Source organism: Anser brachyrhynchus, assembly GCF_964034855.1.
Source record: "Anser brachyrhynchus genome assembly, chromosome: 1".
NCBI classification, from domain to species: domain Eukaryota; kingdom Metazoa; phylum Chordata; class Aves; order Anseriformes; family Anatidae; genus Anser; species Anser brachyrhynchus.
The window spans coordinates 155,574,797-155,593,088 of NC_137694.1; the positions used below are offsets into that span (position 1 = coordinate 155,574,797).

The 18,292-nt window shown below is 40.9% G+C and overlaps 2 protein-coding genes across 6 annotated transcripts in view; one reads left to right on the plus strand and one right to left on the minus strand.

Moving 5' to 3' along the window:
- The window catches only part of UBAC2 (UBA domain containing 2), a 103,740-nt gene that overhangs the window by 75,489 nt on the left and 9,959 nt on the right, over positions 1 to 18,292 (minus strand). For 3 of the 5 annotated variants that reach the window (XM_080575940.1, XM_080575938.1, XM_080575939.1), the window contains exons 2-5: positions 18,158 to 18,285; positions 12,331 to 12,450; positions 11,793 to 11,899; positions 10,665 to 10,769 (exon numbers count right to left, since the gene is read on the minus strand). In XM_080575940.1, the coding sequence (XP_080432066.1) occupies positions 10,665 to 10,769; positions 11,793 to 11,899; positions 12,331 to 12,450; positions 18,158 to 18,285 (460 nt within the window). The remainder of the gene's footprint in view (positions 1 to 10,664; positions 10,770 to 11,792; positions 11,900 to 12,330; positions 12,451 to 18,157; positions 18,286 to 18,292) is intronic. The other 2 variants (XM_080575942.1, XM_080575941.1) reach the window with 1 other exon arrangement.
- Positions 1,897 to 10,658, plus strand: GPR18 (G protein-coupled receptor 18). Its single transcript, XM_080575947.1, has 2 exons — positions 1,897 to 6,090; positions 9,177 to 10,658. Exon 2 carries the CDS (start codon positions 9,221 to 9,223, stop codon positions 10,184 to 10,186), a length of 966 nt encoding a protein of 321 aa, XP_080432073.1. The 5' UTR covers positions 1,897 to 6,090; positions 9,177 to 9,220; the 3' UTR covers positions 10,187 to 10,658.

The following is an 18,292-nucleotide window of genomic DNA, read 5'->3' on the forward strand; positions in this document are numbered from 1 at the left end:
CAGATGTTCTAGGACAAAAATAAAATGCATCACACCCAGTATGATTTGGACATATAGGATGGAAGGATTCAGAAAATAACAGCTACACAAGTCCAGGCTTAGCTTTACTGGCTCTTCCTGTCTTAATGTCATCTTTAACAATTAACTGAATGCTTACATTATTGAATTTCAAACCCATGTCCAGCCTTATTCTGCTAGGCTTCTTGTTGGGATAAATCTCAGGAGTTCCAGCACCTTCCTGTGAGAGAGATTTGCAGTTGAACGGTAGTTAGTAAGAAATTACAGAGTCCTCTGACAGGACCTGGCTCTGTACATACTTGGGATATGACAGATGTTATCCAAGCCTAAAGATAAATGCATTTAAAAGAGCAGAAAATAATGGCACGCTGGTAATCAGCCTTCACCGTGTATTTGTGTAGCACACCTCCACTGGTATTTTTCACACAGTATTAACACACGAACAAAATGATATGACGGAACGGCAGGTCTGCAAGTCAGGTGCAAAGTCAGCGACTTCTTGGAAATCATCTGCTAGCAGCCAGCTCTGCTGTCTTCCTTTGCCAGCTCCCAGCATCAATTGGATCTGTCCCAGTGTCCAGGTCCTGTTCTGAGCATGTTCACACTCACCTTTTCCTCCATTTCCCTCCAAGAACAACGCTGCACAAACCTGCTTCGTGGAGCCCCACTGCTATGTGGCAGGAATTGAGCTGTTTTGCCCTGTCTGGACTATCAGCACCAGCCCCTTCACCCTCTTGAACACCTCCTCTCACGTCAGCTCCAACCCACCCACAGCAGCACACCAAGCTCCAAAACCTCAATGCGTTACTGTGCTCATTAATCTGTGCCAGAGACAGGTGGCACTGACAGAGGAAGACAGAAGTGACAGCAGACTGTCACTTCATGAAAGCAAGCTACCTGCCAGGGCTGGGCACCGTGGACGGGAATGCCTTACGGAGCAAGGTGCCCTTGAATTTAAAGGACAGTGCTCACCCTAATTCAGTAACTCGTGCAGCTCACTCTGACTTCTGGTACCCTGGATTAAATGCTTCACTGACATGCTAAACCATATGTAGCACTTTTAAATTATTTAATTTACAATTATACATACTCAGGGTAGTAACTGAGCAGAGGCTGTCTGAGCTCCTGAACTCCGGAGGAGTCAAAACGATTTTCCCTACTTCTGCACCAGCCTCCATAAAAAGTCTGAGCACAAGCAGCTCTCCACAAAGAAATTTCTCTTGAAGCATTAACTCTATGCCTGGGAGGCATATCAAGTTTCAACACAGTATTTCTACGCATCTGAGACTTTTAAGGGCAGTTTAAGAGTAAAAATATCACACCCCATATACTTAATCCAGAAAGAATATTTGAAAATGGTCTTATAGACAGTTCTGAACAGGAAGAACTAACTTACTGCAGAGCTCCTGACAATACATACAGATTTTCTGAAAAGCTGAATATTCAGGCAGATTTTAAATAACTACGAAATATTTGTCATGAGAAATCTGTAAAATTTGGAAAGAAAAAAAAAGCTGCTTACCATTGGAACAGAACATTAGTGGAAAGCAGAACACAAGACAACATTTTAAGAAATTTGCCAACAGCAATATGAATTCATCAACAAGCTTGGAGCTGCTTTGGTATTTGCCATGAGGTAATATGTGACTACATACCTGGTAAGATTGCTGCTGTGTAACAAACTGCTAGTCTACTACTAGTCTGGTCTACTACTCTACCATCAGACATCTAAGAGACGCAAACTTTCATTTCAATACATTTTGGAAGCACTGCTTCTTTCAGAGGTTGACATTGCTGAATGGAGGAACTGCAGGTCTGATGCACTGTGTAATTTTAGGGTATTTAGAGACAGGGGATGTGTCCTGGCTCTATGAAAAAAGGAAAAGAAAAAAAAAATCAAAAACCTTAGGAGAAATATGGAGAGACAATTTATAGATTTTTTAAAGGAAAAAATCAGGAACTCCAACTAAATACAGATGAAAAAGCAATATGCAACAGTAACCAGATTATGTCAGGTAGAGCTAACCAGGCTGCAGCCCTGTTCAGCCGCTCTGTTTCAGCTGCCCATCCCCATCAGCAATGCTGCACACAGCATTTATACTCACTCACAAGTTGCTGAATGAATGAGGAGGGATAGCTACGCCACGAACCAGCCTCAAAGTCACATGCATATGGCAAATCTGAAACACTTCCAACAAATATATGCATTTAGAGCCACTACAACTTTTAACCAGTAGCCTATTCCTTTGGTACAACCATGGTACAAGACAATACAGGAATTAAAAGCGAGGCACAACTTCATCAAGGTAGAGAACAGTAACCCAAAATTGCATTTGTGAGCTCACCCACAACATCAAGCTGGTAAATGAACAAACTGGCACATGGGAGAGAGCTCCTTCCTGTACCACTGGCTGTGCAAGAAGCTTCAGTTCTTTCTTTTCAATGGGTCCAAAGGGTGCAAAGTTCAGAAGGAAAAGGTGAACAGAAGCTTAAGCCTGCTCTTTACACCAGGCTGAAAAAGAGAGGATTTTTTCTGCCCCTTCAGGTACAGAACTTTTCTGTATCAGACAGATAAAGCTTACATTACGTGGTAAATGGACAGGCAACACACACTCTGCTATACCACGAGTAAAGCACCAAGAAAGAAAAACAAGCACTACATCACTCTTGTAAAAGCAACAGCATAAAGACAATGCCTTCAGCGTTGCACTTTCACATCATTGCAAGTGATGAAGTTGATTTCTTTTACAGCTTACTACCTGTTAGTGAAGTCAGGGTAGCAGACCACACGTGCACCCTGCCTTATCCTCAGACATGAAATACGTTGGCTTGGCTTTTCTCCCTGAACTTCAGAACAAAACAAAACAAAACAACAACAACAAAAAAAACCAAACCCAACAACCCTGGATGGAACTGAGCATTTACTTCAGTAAAAACCGGAGCAGTGGAAGTACTCACCCTGCTGAGGGAAACCGGTGCAAGACACTCATCTCTAGCTGACAAAACAGAACAGAATGAGCAGAAAACAAAAACAGCAGCAGGTGCTTCCTACAACAGACACCAAGGCACCAGGGGAACATAATGCAGCAGAGGGGCCAGCTACCTCCCTCAAACCACCGTCAGTGCAACTTTTCAGTCATGTGTTCCTGTCCCAGTGTTTACCCCCCTGCAGCTGCAGCCACCCGGAGCACCTAGGCGAGGACCAGCACGCACTTGCTGGTGCCGCGAGCAAACCGTGCCCAGCAGAGCTGCCCTTCCCTGCCCAATGGGAAGGACCTCAAGGCTGTCAGTACTCAGGCTGTGAAAAGCCTGAGTGAAAGCTCAGGCTGTAGTTCACACGCTATGGCCTATCATCCGGGTGGCTGAAGTGCTAGTAAACTCAGTGTGGCTATTGGTAGTCACCTGTGGAAACTGCCATGTTACATCCAGGTGCCTTCACAAGGCACTGCCTCCACTGCAGGGAGCTAAGAAGTCAGAAGTCAGGCAACGCTCTTCAGATGAAATTAGACACAGCTGTAAAATGTCCTCCTTTCAACCCTCCCCCAAGAAAAGAGCAAGCCAAGAGGGACTTTACTACATACAGTTTTTCCAATCCCAGCCTCAACATCTGGCTAGTTTGATCCAAACCCGGAATTAACTTGGTACTCCCTCTTTAGCTCTGGGGGCTGCTGTCTCTCCATTTGCTTGTTCAGGTACATTCCTGGTGCAGCTCAGGTTGAAGGGACGTTAGGAGTTCTGCAGATTAGTTATCAAAAAATAAAATGCTCTTGTCTGCAAGAGTTTAAAAGCCTAGTTATTTTCTTTCAGAAGCTACACACTCTTTTTTAAACCTTTTAAAAATATCTGTGTCACTGAATTTCAATGAACTTTCACTAATCTTGAAAACAGTATGAGTGACTCATCCTTCTGGAGCATGCTCCACAGTCGTTATGCTAATGATAAAGCCACTTAACAGTTTTCAACACTGTTTAGACCTTCAGATGTTCTCTGTCAAATATAGCTTTTTAAGATACTCCTTAATCCTAAAATATCAAGCAATACTGAATTATTTATATTTCTATAGGATGGACTGGGCAGGATTGCCCAGCCAGGTGCTCGTTGAGAGGTCTTTGAAATGAACACAACAATAAAGTTTGGTATAGAATCATAAAATCGTAAGGGTTGGAAAAGACCTCCAAGCTCATCTGGTCCAACCATCCCCCTACCACCAGTGTCACCCACCAAACCATGTCCCCAAGCACCACGTCCAACCTTTCCTTGAACACCCCCAGGGATGGTGACGCCACCACCTCCCTGGGCAACCCGTCCCAGTGCCTGACTGCTCTTTCTGAGAAGAAATGTCTCCTCATTTCCAACCTGAACCTCCCCTGGCGCAACTTGAGGCCATTCCCTCTAGTCCTATCACTAGTTACCTGTGAGAAGAAGCCGACCCCCAGCTCCCCACACCTTCCTTTCAGGTAGTTGCAGAGAGCAATGAGGTCTCCCCTGAGCCTCCTCTTCTCCAGACTAAACAACCCCAGTTCCCTCAGCTGCTCCTCACAGGACTTGTGCTCCAGGCCCTTCACCAGCTTCGTAGCCCTTCTCTGGACATGCTCCAGGGTCTCGATGTCCTTCTTGTAGTGAGGGGCCCAAAACTGAGCACAGCACTCGAGGTGCGGCCTCACCAGAGTTCATGTGAAAAGTAAAGTATCAGTTCACCTGAAAAGCAAAGTCCAATGTTTAAAGATATCACTAATCTACACAGCGAAAACTATACCAAATCCCACCCTGTGGCTAGTTCAGCTGTCACAATGATCTGTGCAAATATCAGTGCACTACCACAAGCCCATCCAACAGAGATAAGTTACATGACTCCAAGACAGAAGGTATTTTTCACAAAAGTTACTTTTAGCACTAGGTGAGGATCATCTGCCTACATCACTTTACAGTCAGTGAAGAGGATGCCCCCACAAACAAGCCTGATTCTGGCTACATCTGAGCTGCTGGACTTGGTTACTTCTGGCACCACGTGCACATCCTAGAAAATTCTTGACTGCATGTCAGGGGGAAACTGAAACATTACTGCCCCCTTTCTCAACACACACCTCTTTTCACTTCATCTGTGGGGGAAAATGGAGGCAACCAGAGGTAACAAGCTCAGTATAGCGTGCTTCAATGTCCTAAAGACTAACAGAGACTTGCTGCTACTGAGCACTCTACAAAAAGCCTGGAATATCTCCTTCTCTGAATGGTTGTTTAAAAGGTTGGGTCTTTTTTTGAGTGGACAGAGAGAAAACATAGGAAATCAGTCCTCCTTAGCTATTCGCCATTGTGAATATTCCCATCCCATCACAAATGTCTATTGCAGTGACATAGTTTATTGATCTTATTCTATTTTAATAACAACTAAAAAACCTCTTAATATGGCATTTTTATGCAAAGCTGTTTAATAGGCATGTTCTTATTTCAGAGAGCAAATAAAATATAGAAACACTGCTGTTATGTTGGTAAAACACGGTCAGTACAGATATAAACCAAGCTATGTATTCAAGTGAATCAAACTTCTCATTTCAGAAGTAGGGAGTTACTGTCACTTTCAGGCTGACTGCTGTTCAAGGCAATATAAATAAAATGGGGATTTCCACAAAGCGGACTGCAGCCTGCAGAGAATACTTTAACGTTGTGCGTATTAGAAATTTTTACATTACCAAGATGTATATTCTTGCAGTTGCCTTTGTGTGTAAGCATCAACCCAAAAATGCTTTCATTAACCACAAATAATTAAAAAATATTTTAAAAGGGTATGTAGTACAAATGTCTAATCTGACTACACTGGAAATACTATAAAAGGTACCAGAACTATTAGTTCACAAATACTGCAAGTTCATATGTATGTATATGAAATATTCACAAGCAACATTAATGTATGACCAATAAAAAAGCTCACAACTGGCTAGACTGCGTCACTGCTTCCTGCCTGCAAAGAGCTATTTTAGCATAGTGAAGCTGAGCACAGAAGAGGAAGTCTAAACCTTCTACAGATTCGGGGCTATGAAACGAGCATCTCTGAAGAAACTTTGTAGTGCACAAAAGGTAAGTAACAAACCATTATATTATACCAGTAAAGTAACTCGGATGTTTCTGTATGGTGCTAAGATAGACTTTTCTTCAGAGGCTGAACACAGGCATAAATTCTAGGACTAATGAATAGAAATGTAAGTTGTTAATGCACTTAACACCTCTGAATTATCAGCAGCATTCTATAAATAACATTTAAAGCAAAATGAATGCATTTGCAGAAACAGTCCTATAAACACTGTTGTTCAGGATTTTTACAATAGATTAAAAATATTTAATAACTAAAAGCATTAATAAGTATATTATCAGTAAATAAATATTTGTTTTCATTAAACTAAAAATAATCATTTATTAAACTATAATCTTGTTGCTTGGCCTCTCTGTGATTCACTGAAGGCCACGTCCTCCTCATGGAAATGCGAGAAAGTGTAAGGGATAGACAGAGAAAATAAAAGGGGTTGGGAGGTTTGGACAAAGAGGTACACAGACGATCCTTTAAACAGAATCACTGTTCCCTAACTCGTAGTAAAAATCTAGAGGAAAAGAATTAATTCTGATTTTGTCCTGAAAGTTTGTGTTCTTGTACATAGCACCCATACGGGCTTTACAATTCGTGTTAGTCATTAAGGACCTCAGCCATAATTAAAAAATTAGAACAGGTTGACAAACCGTACAGACAGATGTCAGGTCAATCATTCAAAACTACCACAGACAGACACCTGGAAACCAGCGATTCCAGGGACTTCAGCAAGTGCTTTTATCAATAGAAGTAAGTGTTCCCATTATGAAATACAACATCTAGAGCAGAACTTTCCAACCAGAGGCACCTGAAGATCTACTTGGGCTGATCTGTGAGACATCAACCTGCAATCCATGCAAACAAGTACTAACGGAGGAAAAAAACAAAACCCAAACCCAACTAGTTGCATTTGTATATAAATGCAGATAGCTAAGTATACACCTTTTTTTTTTTTCAAACGTCATTGTTTCTTACCTACGTGTTTATTTTTATATTCTTAAAAAGTAAATTTTGCATAAAAACATATTGACAATGCTGATATGCACTTAAACCCACAATGTTTGGAAACACTAACTTCAAGAATTGAATAAAATTAAAAAATCTTGCTGTTACAATATGTCCATTCTTTGATATATCTCAAAACTGGCACAACCTTGAAATAACCTGCAAATAAGCCACAGGTTTTCCTGTTACAAGCTTGAGTCAGATTCAGCTTCCCCTCTTCCCATCAACATCAACCTGCAGGTTATTTCAGGAACAGGACCTGACTAGAAATGACTACAGTCACTGCAAGTCCAAAGGGGAGAAGAGCAAAACCAAAACCAAAACCCAAACCCATGTTACTTATTAACATTCATCTATAAAAAGTAAATTCTTCTGCCTATCCTGTACATCAGTACTTAGTTTACCTCCTAAGTCAGGATCTTGATATAGGTAGTAATGCACAATGTCATAAGCAACTATTAGCAAGAGAAATCACAAGGAGAAAAAGAGGATTCTGAGGATTTGCTGTTGTTGTTGTTTTTAAGTTTATGAGGACTTTAACTAGGCATATTTAAGATTTTTTTTCACATTAAACATTACCAAAAGTATACTACATGCCATCACAAAGCCTTGCTGAAATAGTTGGGGCCATGCTGTTTTGAAATAAGATTTCTCAAGCATTTCCAACGATGCCAAACTCTTAAAATGCGTGGGATTTTTCCTAGCAATATGTGGACAATTTTATGTAACAGCAATAAAAGTGGGATGGTATGACAGATAATATTTCAACAGTGCTACAAGCATGTGCTACAAAAATTTTCTTTCAAGCATATGCAACCTACCCCAAGCAGGCTCTGGTTCAAACCACTGTAGAAGTTCCTATACCACTGTATAAAGCACCTGGTAGGCATTACAGTGAAAGCGTAGAATACTGGAGCTGTAAAAATGAGCTTCTGTTTTAATGAATTCTCCACTCTGGGGGGTAAAGCACACAGGAACCATGCATCATTCTTCTCTTGATGAAGTTTTGGTGCCTACGTGCTGCTGTAGGAGTTACGTAGCTGTTTGTCACAGGTAGGAAGATCGGACAAACAACAAACTCACTCTTTCCTTCTCCTCTTCAAAAAGTCGCCGCAGGGTTGGTTAAAGGGTCAAACAGGACAAACCCTCCCATGCAAATTCACAGAATGGTGATAAAACCGAGAGACAGGAAAATGGAGGAAGGGTGGGTTAACAACAGCACCCATGCAACCACCAAGTACGTTCTGGCATCCTCAAATAGCTCGAGAGTAAACCAGGGGACAATCTCCTTCTGCCCTCAGAAGTTGAGCTTGCATAATGAAATTTCAGATTTCAAACTCCTAGCTGAAGGAAGCAACGCTGCTGCGCTCTGGGGCAGCTGGCTAATAGCTAGGTCAGCAAACAACTTTTCCCCAAAAGTGCTGTTCGCACAGGCTCTGGTTGGAGACTGTGCTGCTTCCCATCTTTTTATTTTGTTTTAAATAGGAAGACTATAAACCTATTCATCTCTTTCATATGTCAGATGATTCACTCTGAAGCCCTGGGATTAAATCCTTTATTCGAACCTACAGAGCTATTGAGATAGCTTTTTAATGGCTTTCATGAGCAACAGCATGCACCTATTCTTTTGGGATCTAAGTAGTTCCTACACAAATAAAATGCAAAGTAAATATTTCATTTTGCATATCCAAATGTCACTACATGCCATGATCACTTACTTCTTCTCATAACTAGTCATTACTTTTTCAACAGTGACAACTTGAAAAAATATTCTCTTTAGAAAATAGCTCTCTTACTTCAATTACAGCTGTTTCTATCTAATTATCAGCTACTGAAGCACATTCAAAATAGTTGGGCAATCCTGACTTTCTCATTCCTCTGAAGTAATTCAACATATTTAATTAAAACTAGCTTATCCATACTATTCCTCACAAACCTGACAGTACACAAACTTTCTTCATGGCATGGTATGGATCTGTACTCATTATTAAACCCCATCCTACGAAAATCCTCATTTGTTTTTAAAGACAGTTTTTACTTGTCTGAGAATAATTTTTCCTACTTCATCTATTTTCAGGGTTCTTATGGGGTGCAACAACTATTCCTAAATTCAATTACAACATGATGCCTGGAAATCACCACCCTGAAGAATACAGGATTGCATCACTGGTCTTCTACAGCTTTATATTCGCAGTGGGATTGTTAGTGAATGCCACTGCACTATGGGTTTTCAGCTGCACTACCAAGAAGAGAACAACTATAACTGTATATATGATCAACGTGGCACTGCTTGACATAATTTTTATATTTTCCTTGCCTTTTCGGATAGTCTACCATGGGAAAGAAACATGGCCTTTTGGAGATGCATTCTGTCGGTTCATCAGCGCTTTGACTGTATTTTATCCAGCCATTGCTCTGTGGTTGCTTGCTTTTATAAGCGTAGACAGATTTATGGCTATTGTCCAGCCCAAGCACGTCAAGGAACTGAAAAATACAAAAAAAGCTCTGCTGGCTTGCACTGGAATCTGGATAATGACCCTTGCAACAACTTCCCCACTGCTGTTTCTACATTCTGATCCAGACAAAGCCTCGAATTCTACCACCTGCCTGAAAATGCTTGATATCATCCATTTAAGGGAAATAAATATGTTGAACTTTTCTCGATTGATATTTTTCTTTTTGATTCCCTTGGTTATCATGATGGGGTGCTACCTCGTCATTATTTACAATTTTATCCGTGGCAAGACTTCCAAACTGAAGCCTAAGGCCAAGGAGAGATCCATACGAATCATAGTTACTCTGATTGCTCAAGTACTCATCTGCTTTGTACCCTTCCACGTTTGCTTCGCCTTCATGATGTTGCAGAATGAAGATACAACTTACAATCCCTGGGCAGCCTTCACCACCTTCCTCATGAATCTCAGTACATGCTTGGACGTTATACTGTACTATATTGTTTCTAAACAGTTCCAGGCTAGAGTCATCAGTGTAATCCTTTATCGCAATTACCTTCGAAGCGTGCGCAGGAAGAGTTTTCGAACTGCAAGTGTAAGGTCACTCAGTAACGTGAACAGCGAAATGATATAAGAAGAGAAAAACTGGGGGAATTTTGTAATGTATACAAGTGATTCTTTTTCCAAATTCTAGCATTTTGGCTACACTGAAAAATGTTCTACAGCCAGAAATAACAGATGTTTGTGGCACTGTAACTATGAGAGAAGCAGAATTATAATGGCACCTCTTCATATTTGCTCAACAGCTTCTGTAAATCTGAAATGAATTAAAACCTAGTAGCTGTGTGAAACTGTCCACCACTTTTGTCATCCCAAAAAATTGTGAATATTGCCACACAACAGAAAGTGACTATTAATGTAATGAAACACAGACAACACTGAAAAACTGTGATACAATGTATCCCAAATTAATTGTTATATTTGCACAGCCAAAAAATGACAGAACTATTGCATATCCCACACTCCTAAAATCAGCTTTATTCTGTCAAGATCAATACGTCAGTATGATTAAAAGAGAATGAACACGTAGGAAACATTTATATTTCTTTCACCTAAAATTTTCTTTGACACAGATTTCTGGTAACCGACAGCAGCTCTGGCAGTCACAGGTAAAAGCACCATCAAAAAGTACGGTAGTTGAACTGTTCATTAGTTCCCTGCGGGTGTGATGTGCACATTTATTACACTCTGCTCTTGCACAAAGTATCTTTTTACACAGATGAAAATATTGAATTTGTCTAGACATACTAGCAGCTTACATCCCAGCTAAAAACCATCGAAGTAGCAAATACAGTGAATAACTGCAGTACTACTCAAGCTTTAGACTCCTTCTGAATACTCACATACTACAAGAAATGTATTTTTCTAATACCAAACATATGTTTTTTCTTCCTCATTAAATCAGCCTTTAGCTACTGTCAAGAGTCACACTGAAAAAGTAAAGATCAGAAAATCTAGTATAGTGTTTGGTATTAAAAATCTTGTCCCATGAGCTTTTATTACTACCTCAGAGTTTGCAACACATGGGAACTCAAGTCTTATGAGGCAGGCTCATCTTGCCTGTCAGAAACTTAACCACAAAGGCTCTGCAAACTCTACAGTTCTACCATAGCACATACAGCTCCTATTATTAACTGCAGAAATGTCAAATATAGGTTACACAAAACTCAACCGCTAAATACCTTAAAGCTTTAAGAACTTCAGATGCAAACAGTAAATGAAATCATGTGCTCTAGCACTCAAGTTTTTGAAAGACACATATGAAATGCATATAATTGTACATGCAGTTAAAACTTAACATAAAGATACGAATTAGAGTTATTTTTTTTATTTAAGAAAGAAATCAGCACCAAACTGACTTCAGTTTTCAGGTTTCCTGAACAAAACAAAAATAACTATGGCAATAATTTGTGCATTGTAAGCCACTTTCCAATCATGCTGACTGTAGATCTGGGCCTAACAGAATGGATACATCATCAGGTATTTTGAACAAGTTAACCCCAGATCACAACTACAAAACGAATGCTGGAAAATGTAGTAGTTATACCACAAACATTTAAACTGTAGTTGAAAAGAGGACTACATTTAGGTTACACGAAGAAAGTTTTTTAATTAAAATGTGCATCAAATATTCCCTTAAAACCATGCCTAAAATTACCAGCTCATTAGGAGTTACTTACAAACCAGAAGGCAAGCTGCTGATGGTGATGCCAAATACATACTGAGTAATTTCTACCAGGAGAAGATCAAACAAAGCTGAGAGCATCCAAGCACCCAGTAAAAAGGACTGGAAAGAAAAAGTTTGAATTTAATTAAATCAACAATTTAAAAATAAGAATTTAATATATCTCTTAATAAATAAGAAAAGCACTATACTAGTTCTATCAATACAAACATAATCTTTAGCAAAGCGTATTTCCAGATCTATATGTTTAGGCACTGAAGAATAAAAAAGTTTGGTTCCAAAATCAAATTCTATGGGTCTGATAACTTTCAACTGATACAGATGCAAACTTTACTTAGAATGAACCACTGATCTTAACATGTTACAAATATAAATTTTGACTTAAGGAAACCCAATTCACTTTAAAACCTTTTTGCATATATTTCCATATGGAATATTACTAATAAAAATTGCAATATTAATCCAATACAACAAGATTCTGAACAGTGCAGAAAACAATTTCTGTTAAAAAACAAAACAAAACTGGAACTTACTGAAAATTTTCTGCTGCCGTATCTTCTTTCAAAAATTCTAAAGTTGTAAATGAGCAGACTGCTGCAGAATGTGTCTTTCAGATCAAGACATATTGCTCTCCCACATACAAGTCTCCAAATCTAGAAGGTTAAAGATTGTCATGTTAAATCTCTCTTTCCTCACAAAATTCTTTAAAAAGTTTGTGCTCAGAGTGAATATAATATTGAAGTCAAATAACAGAAATGTGGTACAGCATTTAAGGAGGAAAATAAGGGACTAGAATGTTACAGAGTTCAGAAAGTCTGTTTAAAAATAGAATGTTTTCAAGGAAGACGTCTACCTGCTAAAACAAATATACAATTTAAATCAACTCAAATTGTCCCTAGTTCACATGTACAAATAAAACAACCCTAGTAAATTGTAGAATTATAGAAAAAAATTTTGAAGTGACCTCCAAAGACCATCTAATCCAGTGTACTGCTCTCTCAGTAGGTCTAATTAGATCAGCTTGCTTGAGGCCACATCCAGTCAAGTCCTGAACATCTTCAAAGACTGAGGTTCCACAACCTCTCTTGGCAACCTGTTGAAGTACTTGTAAGATAGCAATAAGGTGTCTCCTCTTTGCCGCCTTCTCTCAAGGCTGGGCACACCCCGTTCTCTCTGTCTCTCCTTCTATGTCACATACTCCAACACTCTGTCTAGGTGGACACGCTCCAGTGCGTTCATGTTTCTTATACTGAGGATCCCAGAACTGGGCACTCGTGAGACCACACCTGGAGTACTCTGTCAGCTAGCAGGGAACGGTCACTTCCCTGCAATCCTGTGAAGGATTCACTCCCCACAACTGGGGTCACCCACTAACTTGCTGAGAGTGCTCTCCATCCCATTAGCCAGGTGGTATATGAAGACACTAAACAGTACCGATTCCAGTAGTGAACCTTGAGGGGCCCTCCCCTAATCCCTACCTGCTGGGTGGACTTTGAACCGATGACCACAATACCATCTAGAGTTCCAGACAGTTTTTCACCCACCTGGTCATCTAGTTATTCAGTATGTACCTCAGCAACGTGGATTTAAAGACAAAATGGAAGACAGGGTTAAAAGTCTTACTAAAGTCTAGGTATGGAAAATCCATCAACTTCTCCCTGTTCACAGCACCAGTTACCTCATGGAAAAAAGCAGTAATTTGGTCAGGCATTATTTCATAGAAACACGGAACAGCAGAGGTGGGAAATGACCTCCCTGTAAGTCAAGTGCTGTAGCCCCCGACTGTATTATTGGCCTTCCACTAGACTCTTCCCAGTACAATACCCAGTTCTACCTCGTACTCACAAGCCCAAAACAAAGGACAGCACTCCAGATATGGTCTCACCAGGGCTGAGCAGAAGGGAAGGACGGCTCCACTTGACCTCCTTGTGATGGCTTTCCTAACACAGCCCATGATGCTGGCAGCCCTTCTAGCCACAGTGCTGCATTTGCTGTCTCATGTTCATCTTGGTCTCCGCTGAGACTCTCAGGGACTTTTCTGTAAAACTGCTTTCCAGCTGGTCAGCCTGCAGCTTGTGCAGGTGCACGTGGTTATTCCTCTCCAGGGGCAGGACTTCGCATTTGCCTTTGCTGAACTTCATGTGGATCCACTGACCCTTTCCTCCAGCCTGCGGATCCTCTGAAAGGCACCAGAACCACCTAGTACACCAAACACTCATCCAGGTTTTACATCATCCCACAGGCTGTGAACGAAGACACTAAACGGTAGTGTCTCCAATATTGACCCCTGGTGTACGCTACTAGTGACTGACCTCCGGCTGGACTTCAGGCCACTGATCACAATCCTGTGAGCCCAGCAGTTCAGTCAGGTTTCAGCCCACTTCACTGCTCTCTTACTTAATCTGTACTTCATGAGTTTGTCTGAGGATGTTATGGTAGACTGTCAAAAGCCTTACAAAAGTCAAGACAAACAGCATCCTCTCATTCACCAAGAGAGCCATCAGATGAGTTTTCCACTTCGTAAATCTGTGCTGACTACCCCCAGTCACTTTCTTGTTCTTTATGTGCCTGAAAATGATTTCTAAGAGGATTTGCTTCATTACCTTCCCAGGGAACTTGGTGAGGATGACTGGTCTGTAGTTTCCCAAATTTCTTTTCTTGCCTTTCCTGAAGACAGGCATTAACACCTGCTTTCTTTCAGCCTTCAGGAACCTTCCCTGATCACAATGACCTTTCAGAGATAATCCAGAGTAGCCTTACAATGACACGAGCCAACTCCTCCAAAACTTGTGGATGTACTACACCACCAGGTCCCATGGACTTGCATATGTGCAATTAGTTTAAATGTTCCCTAGCCTGATCCTCCTCCGCTGAGTTTTAGTCTTTTTTGCTCTAGACTTTCACACTGGTCTCAGAGGCTTGGAATTGGTCAGGTGAATCCCACCTCTTCCAAGTAATCCACAATCCTCAGAGACAGTGCCATGGGCACAAAACCCAAACCCCTTTTGCAGACACCAGCTGTACAATCAATTGTGGACCCACAGCATCTGTTCTCTCCACCTCGAGATCCTCCTCCTCATCAGCTGGATCAAGGAAAACAGCACACTGACCTCCACGTCCTTGACCATCATCCTCAGAGCCATATAGTCATGCTGAGTGTCATTGATGCCCATGTAGAAGAGCAGCAGAGGATAGTAGTCTGAAAGCCTGACAAGCCTCAACAGTCTTTTCACAATGTCCCACATCTGAGCCCCTGGCAAGCAGCACGCCTCCCTCCACAACTAAGGACAGCAGATGGGGGCCTCTGTTCCTGGCAACAATCTTCTGATACTTTCACTTGCCACTTCCTCCTGGTGCTGTTGCATGATGAGGCTCTGGCAGCTTGTGTGCTTCACCAGATGGACCTCTCAGCCCTTCACTTCCTACAGGGGCACTGACTCTCATCTCTAGTTGTAAACCCGCAGGTGGAGCAAATTAGGAGCGGCCATCCTCCTGGTATGAGACATTACAAGCTTTCAGTTTTTGTCATTGTGGGTGTCTCCATTCCCCAACCAGATCAGACCCAGTTAATCAGATAAGCACAGGTTATCTGATCCTCCTTTGGAACAGGTGGGTGTTCTGGCTCTTCAAGCTATAGGTCTAGGAAAAGATCTGGTCAACCTCTTTCTCATCTCCTCCGATACACTGCAGTCTTTGGTAAATACATGCTGGTTGCTCCCAGTCACCTTTGTGTCCTGCATGCGTACAGAAATGGCTTCTAAAAAGATTTGCTCCTCAACCTTCCCAGGGACCAAGGTAAGGCCAAATGGCCTGACGTTACCCGGACACTCCTTCCTGAAGACGGGTGTTTGTTTGCCTTTCTCCGGTCATCAGGTACCTCCACCAATTGCCATGAACTTTCCCAGATGCTAGAAAAAGGTCTTGCAATTACAGTTCCAGCTCCTCTGGCACCCTCAGAGACATCCCATCTGGTCCGATTAACTTGTAAGTATACAGGTTGGGTAAGTGACCCCTAACTCTCTTTTTCTCTATGATGGATACCACTTCACTCCCACAGACTCTGCTAGGAGGCTTAGAGGCCTTGGAGGCCCGAGGGCAAAACATACAGGTAGAAACTATTAAATACTTCAGCTTGAGTATCTCTTTGAATACCTCAACCTTGTGCTACAAGGAGGACTGGGCCAAAAGTCTCCTCAGGCCTTCCTTTTGCTGCAGATGTGCGTACTGAAACCATCTTTGTTAAGCTTCATCTTTCTTGCTGGTTTCCAGCTCAGGTTTGGCTCTCCTAACTCCCGTTCCTAAGTCACAGCCTGCTAGGCATTCTCCACTCAAGGTCTTTAAGCCTCAACCAATAAATACTTCTGTTTCTAATCTCCCTGCTATATCAAAGGACTGAACAAGAAGAAAGAGGTGGGACCTCACAGTTCTAGTTGTCCCATGTCAAGATGGCCAGCATTAAAACCTAGCCAGTAGTCTGAGTAGCAGCTCTCCTAAACACCAAACTGGCAGGGCTGTATCCCTCCAGCTCAGCATTTCGTGATACACTAACTGAACTGCCCTCTCGTAGACCGTAAGGCTTCTAAGTCTAATTGCTCTTTACTTCAGCTAGCCTAAAAAATACATTGCTCTAATGTAACTCCATTTTACACACAGCCTCTTCGCTGCTCTGGAGGGTCTCCGTTATGGAGATAAAGATCTTCTAGTTTTCAACAGTACATGCTTTGCCTTCCAAATCAAAAGCGCTCTCAAACTGCACGCTTTACTTCCTATGCTCTGCACCAGCTTTAACAAGTGTTAATATGTGGTACTCTGAATGCCTGTCTGGCCACTGCAAAAATCCCGTTCCATTAAACTCATACCTGTGGATGAATGTATTCGAAACCAAACTTTCTTACTTGAATATTAGCGTCAGGTAGGAGTTTAGCAGTATTTTCTCCCTGATCTCGGAGATACACATATTAGACACAACTACACATTACACAATTACATATAAAATAGCTTACTATGACAATAAATGAAATAGTTATTTCAGGAAAGAAAAAACTACACAGTATAAATTCCCCAAAGCATCACAATAAAAATATTATAGCTTCTATAGATACTCACAAAAGTTTACCCTTTAAGACACAATAAAGATGGTTTCTTTGAATAAGACACAGCTACTAACGTTTTTCAGCAGCTCAGATAAATGGAAAGACTCTTCTAAAGACAAACTTCAAAAAACAAACTCCAAACCACAAAATTTCCTTTTAAAATGTGAATAGTTTCTCAGCCTTTCTCCTCCCTCTCCCCAAACATTTGGCTGTAACAGTTTTAAAAGGCAGACATTAATTTACAGAGTTGTCGTCTACATCATTACAATACAGCTCTTGTTACTGACAAGAATGATGACAGAGTGCAATAACTTGGAGAATCACTAGATAAATCTTGTATTTTCTTAAGGCTTATAGGCTACAGTCAACATTCTCAAAGACATTAAGTACATTTTTTTATCTGATTGTAAAACATTTGGGAAAAGATAACTACAGAAGCTGACTTCCCTGTTGAGCAATAGCATGCCATATACAAAATAGAAAAAAAAAACCTTTATCTAGTCACTTCTATATGCATTATTTTGAAAACTACAACTGACATAATAGCAATTGAGGATTCCAATTAAGGTATCAAGGATTCCTTAATTAAGCTCAGAACAAAGTCTTGCAAGGTGTAATACCTAAAAGATAAGGTTTCCCAGTTTGAACTGGGAATAAGCTACAAACATCTAATAAGACAGTTAACCAAATCAGCAGGTTGCTTTGGAGCGTGACAGATTCTCTGACTTGGGATTCCCAAATGAGAAGCAGCAGTTCCCTTCCTTCAACAGGAAAATTTTAGTTTCCCATACCTTACTATAGCAGAAGTTACAGTGTGAAAGTTATGGCCTCTGATGTTAACATACACAGTATATTATCCGGAGTAGCTAAATACAATAGCCTTAAAAACTAAGCACAAGAAGATATTGACATTCATACCTAAATCCTTATATTATTACAGAGGCTAAGTCACACTTCATTCACAGCAAGCTTCCCAACTGGCAGTGGCTGGAAGGAGAGATGACAGAAAAACAAGCATTTCCCAGACAAAAGAGAGAAGTGAAAGGCCATGTTGATAGTTTCAGATCAGCTTTTCTCACTTCAACCAAAAGTAGGTAATGGCCTGTTAGACACAGTGGCCTACTGGGGTGACATTATAAAAGCTAAGAGCGAGCTGGTTTACAACAGTAAACAAAGGTAAAGAACCAGAGGAGAAAGAGACTGGGAAAAATGGCACGGAAGAGAGTATTTTGCAGTCTCTTTCCACACAAAATTAACTGACCCTTACCTGAAAATCCTCTTTTATAGCTTGTAGGTTGTATGCAAAGAACTTCTGATAATGTTGGAAGAGCAGAGTCAACAGAATCGAGATGGCACTTGGGACTAATAACAGGCTCTTTGACAAGGGTGCTTTATCTTAAAG

What these genes read in the sequence shown, in the direction of transcription:
- GPR18 (XM_080575947.1), top strand. Translation starts at nt 9,221, where the DNA reads ATGATGCCTGGAAATCACCACCCTGAAGAATACAGGATTGCATCACTG.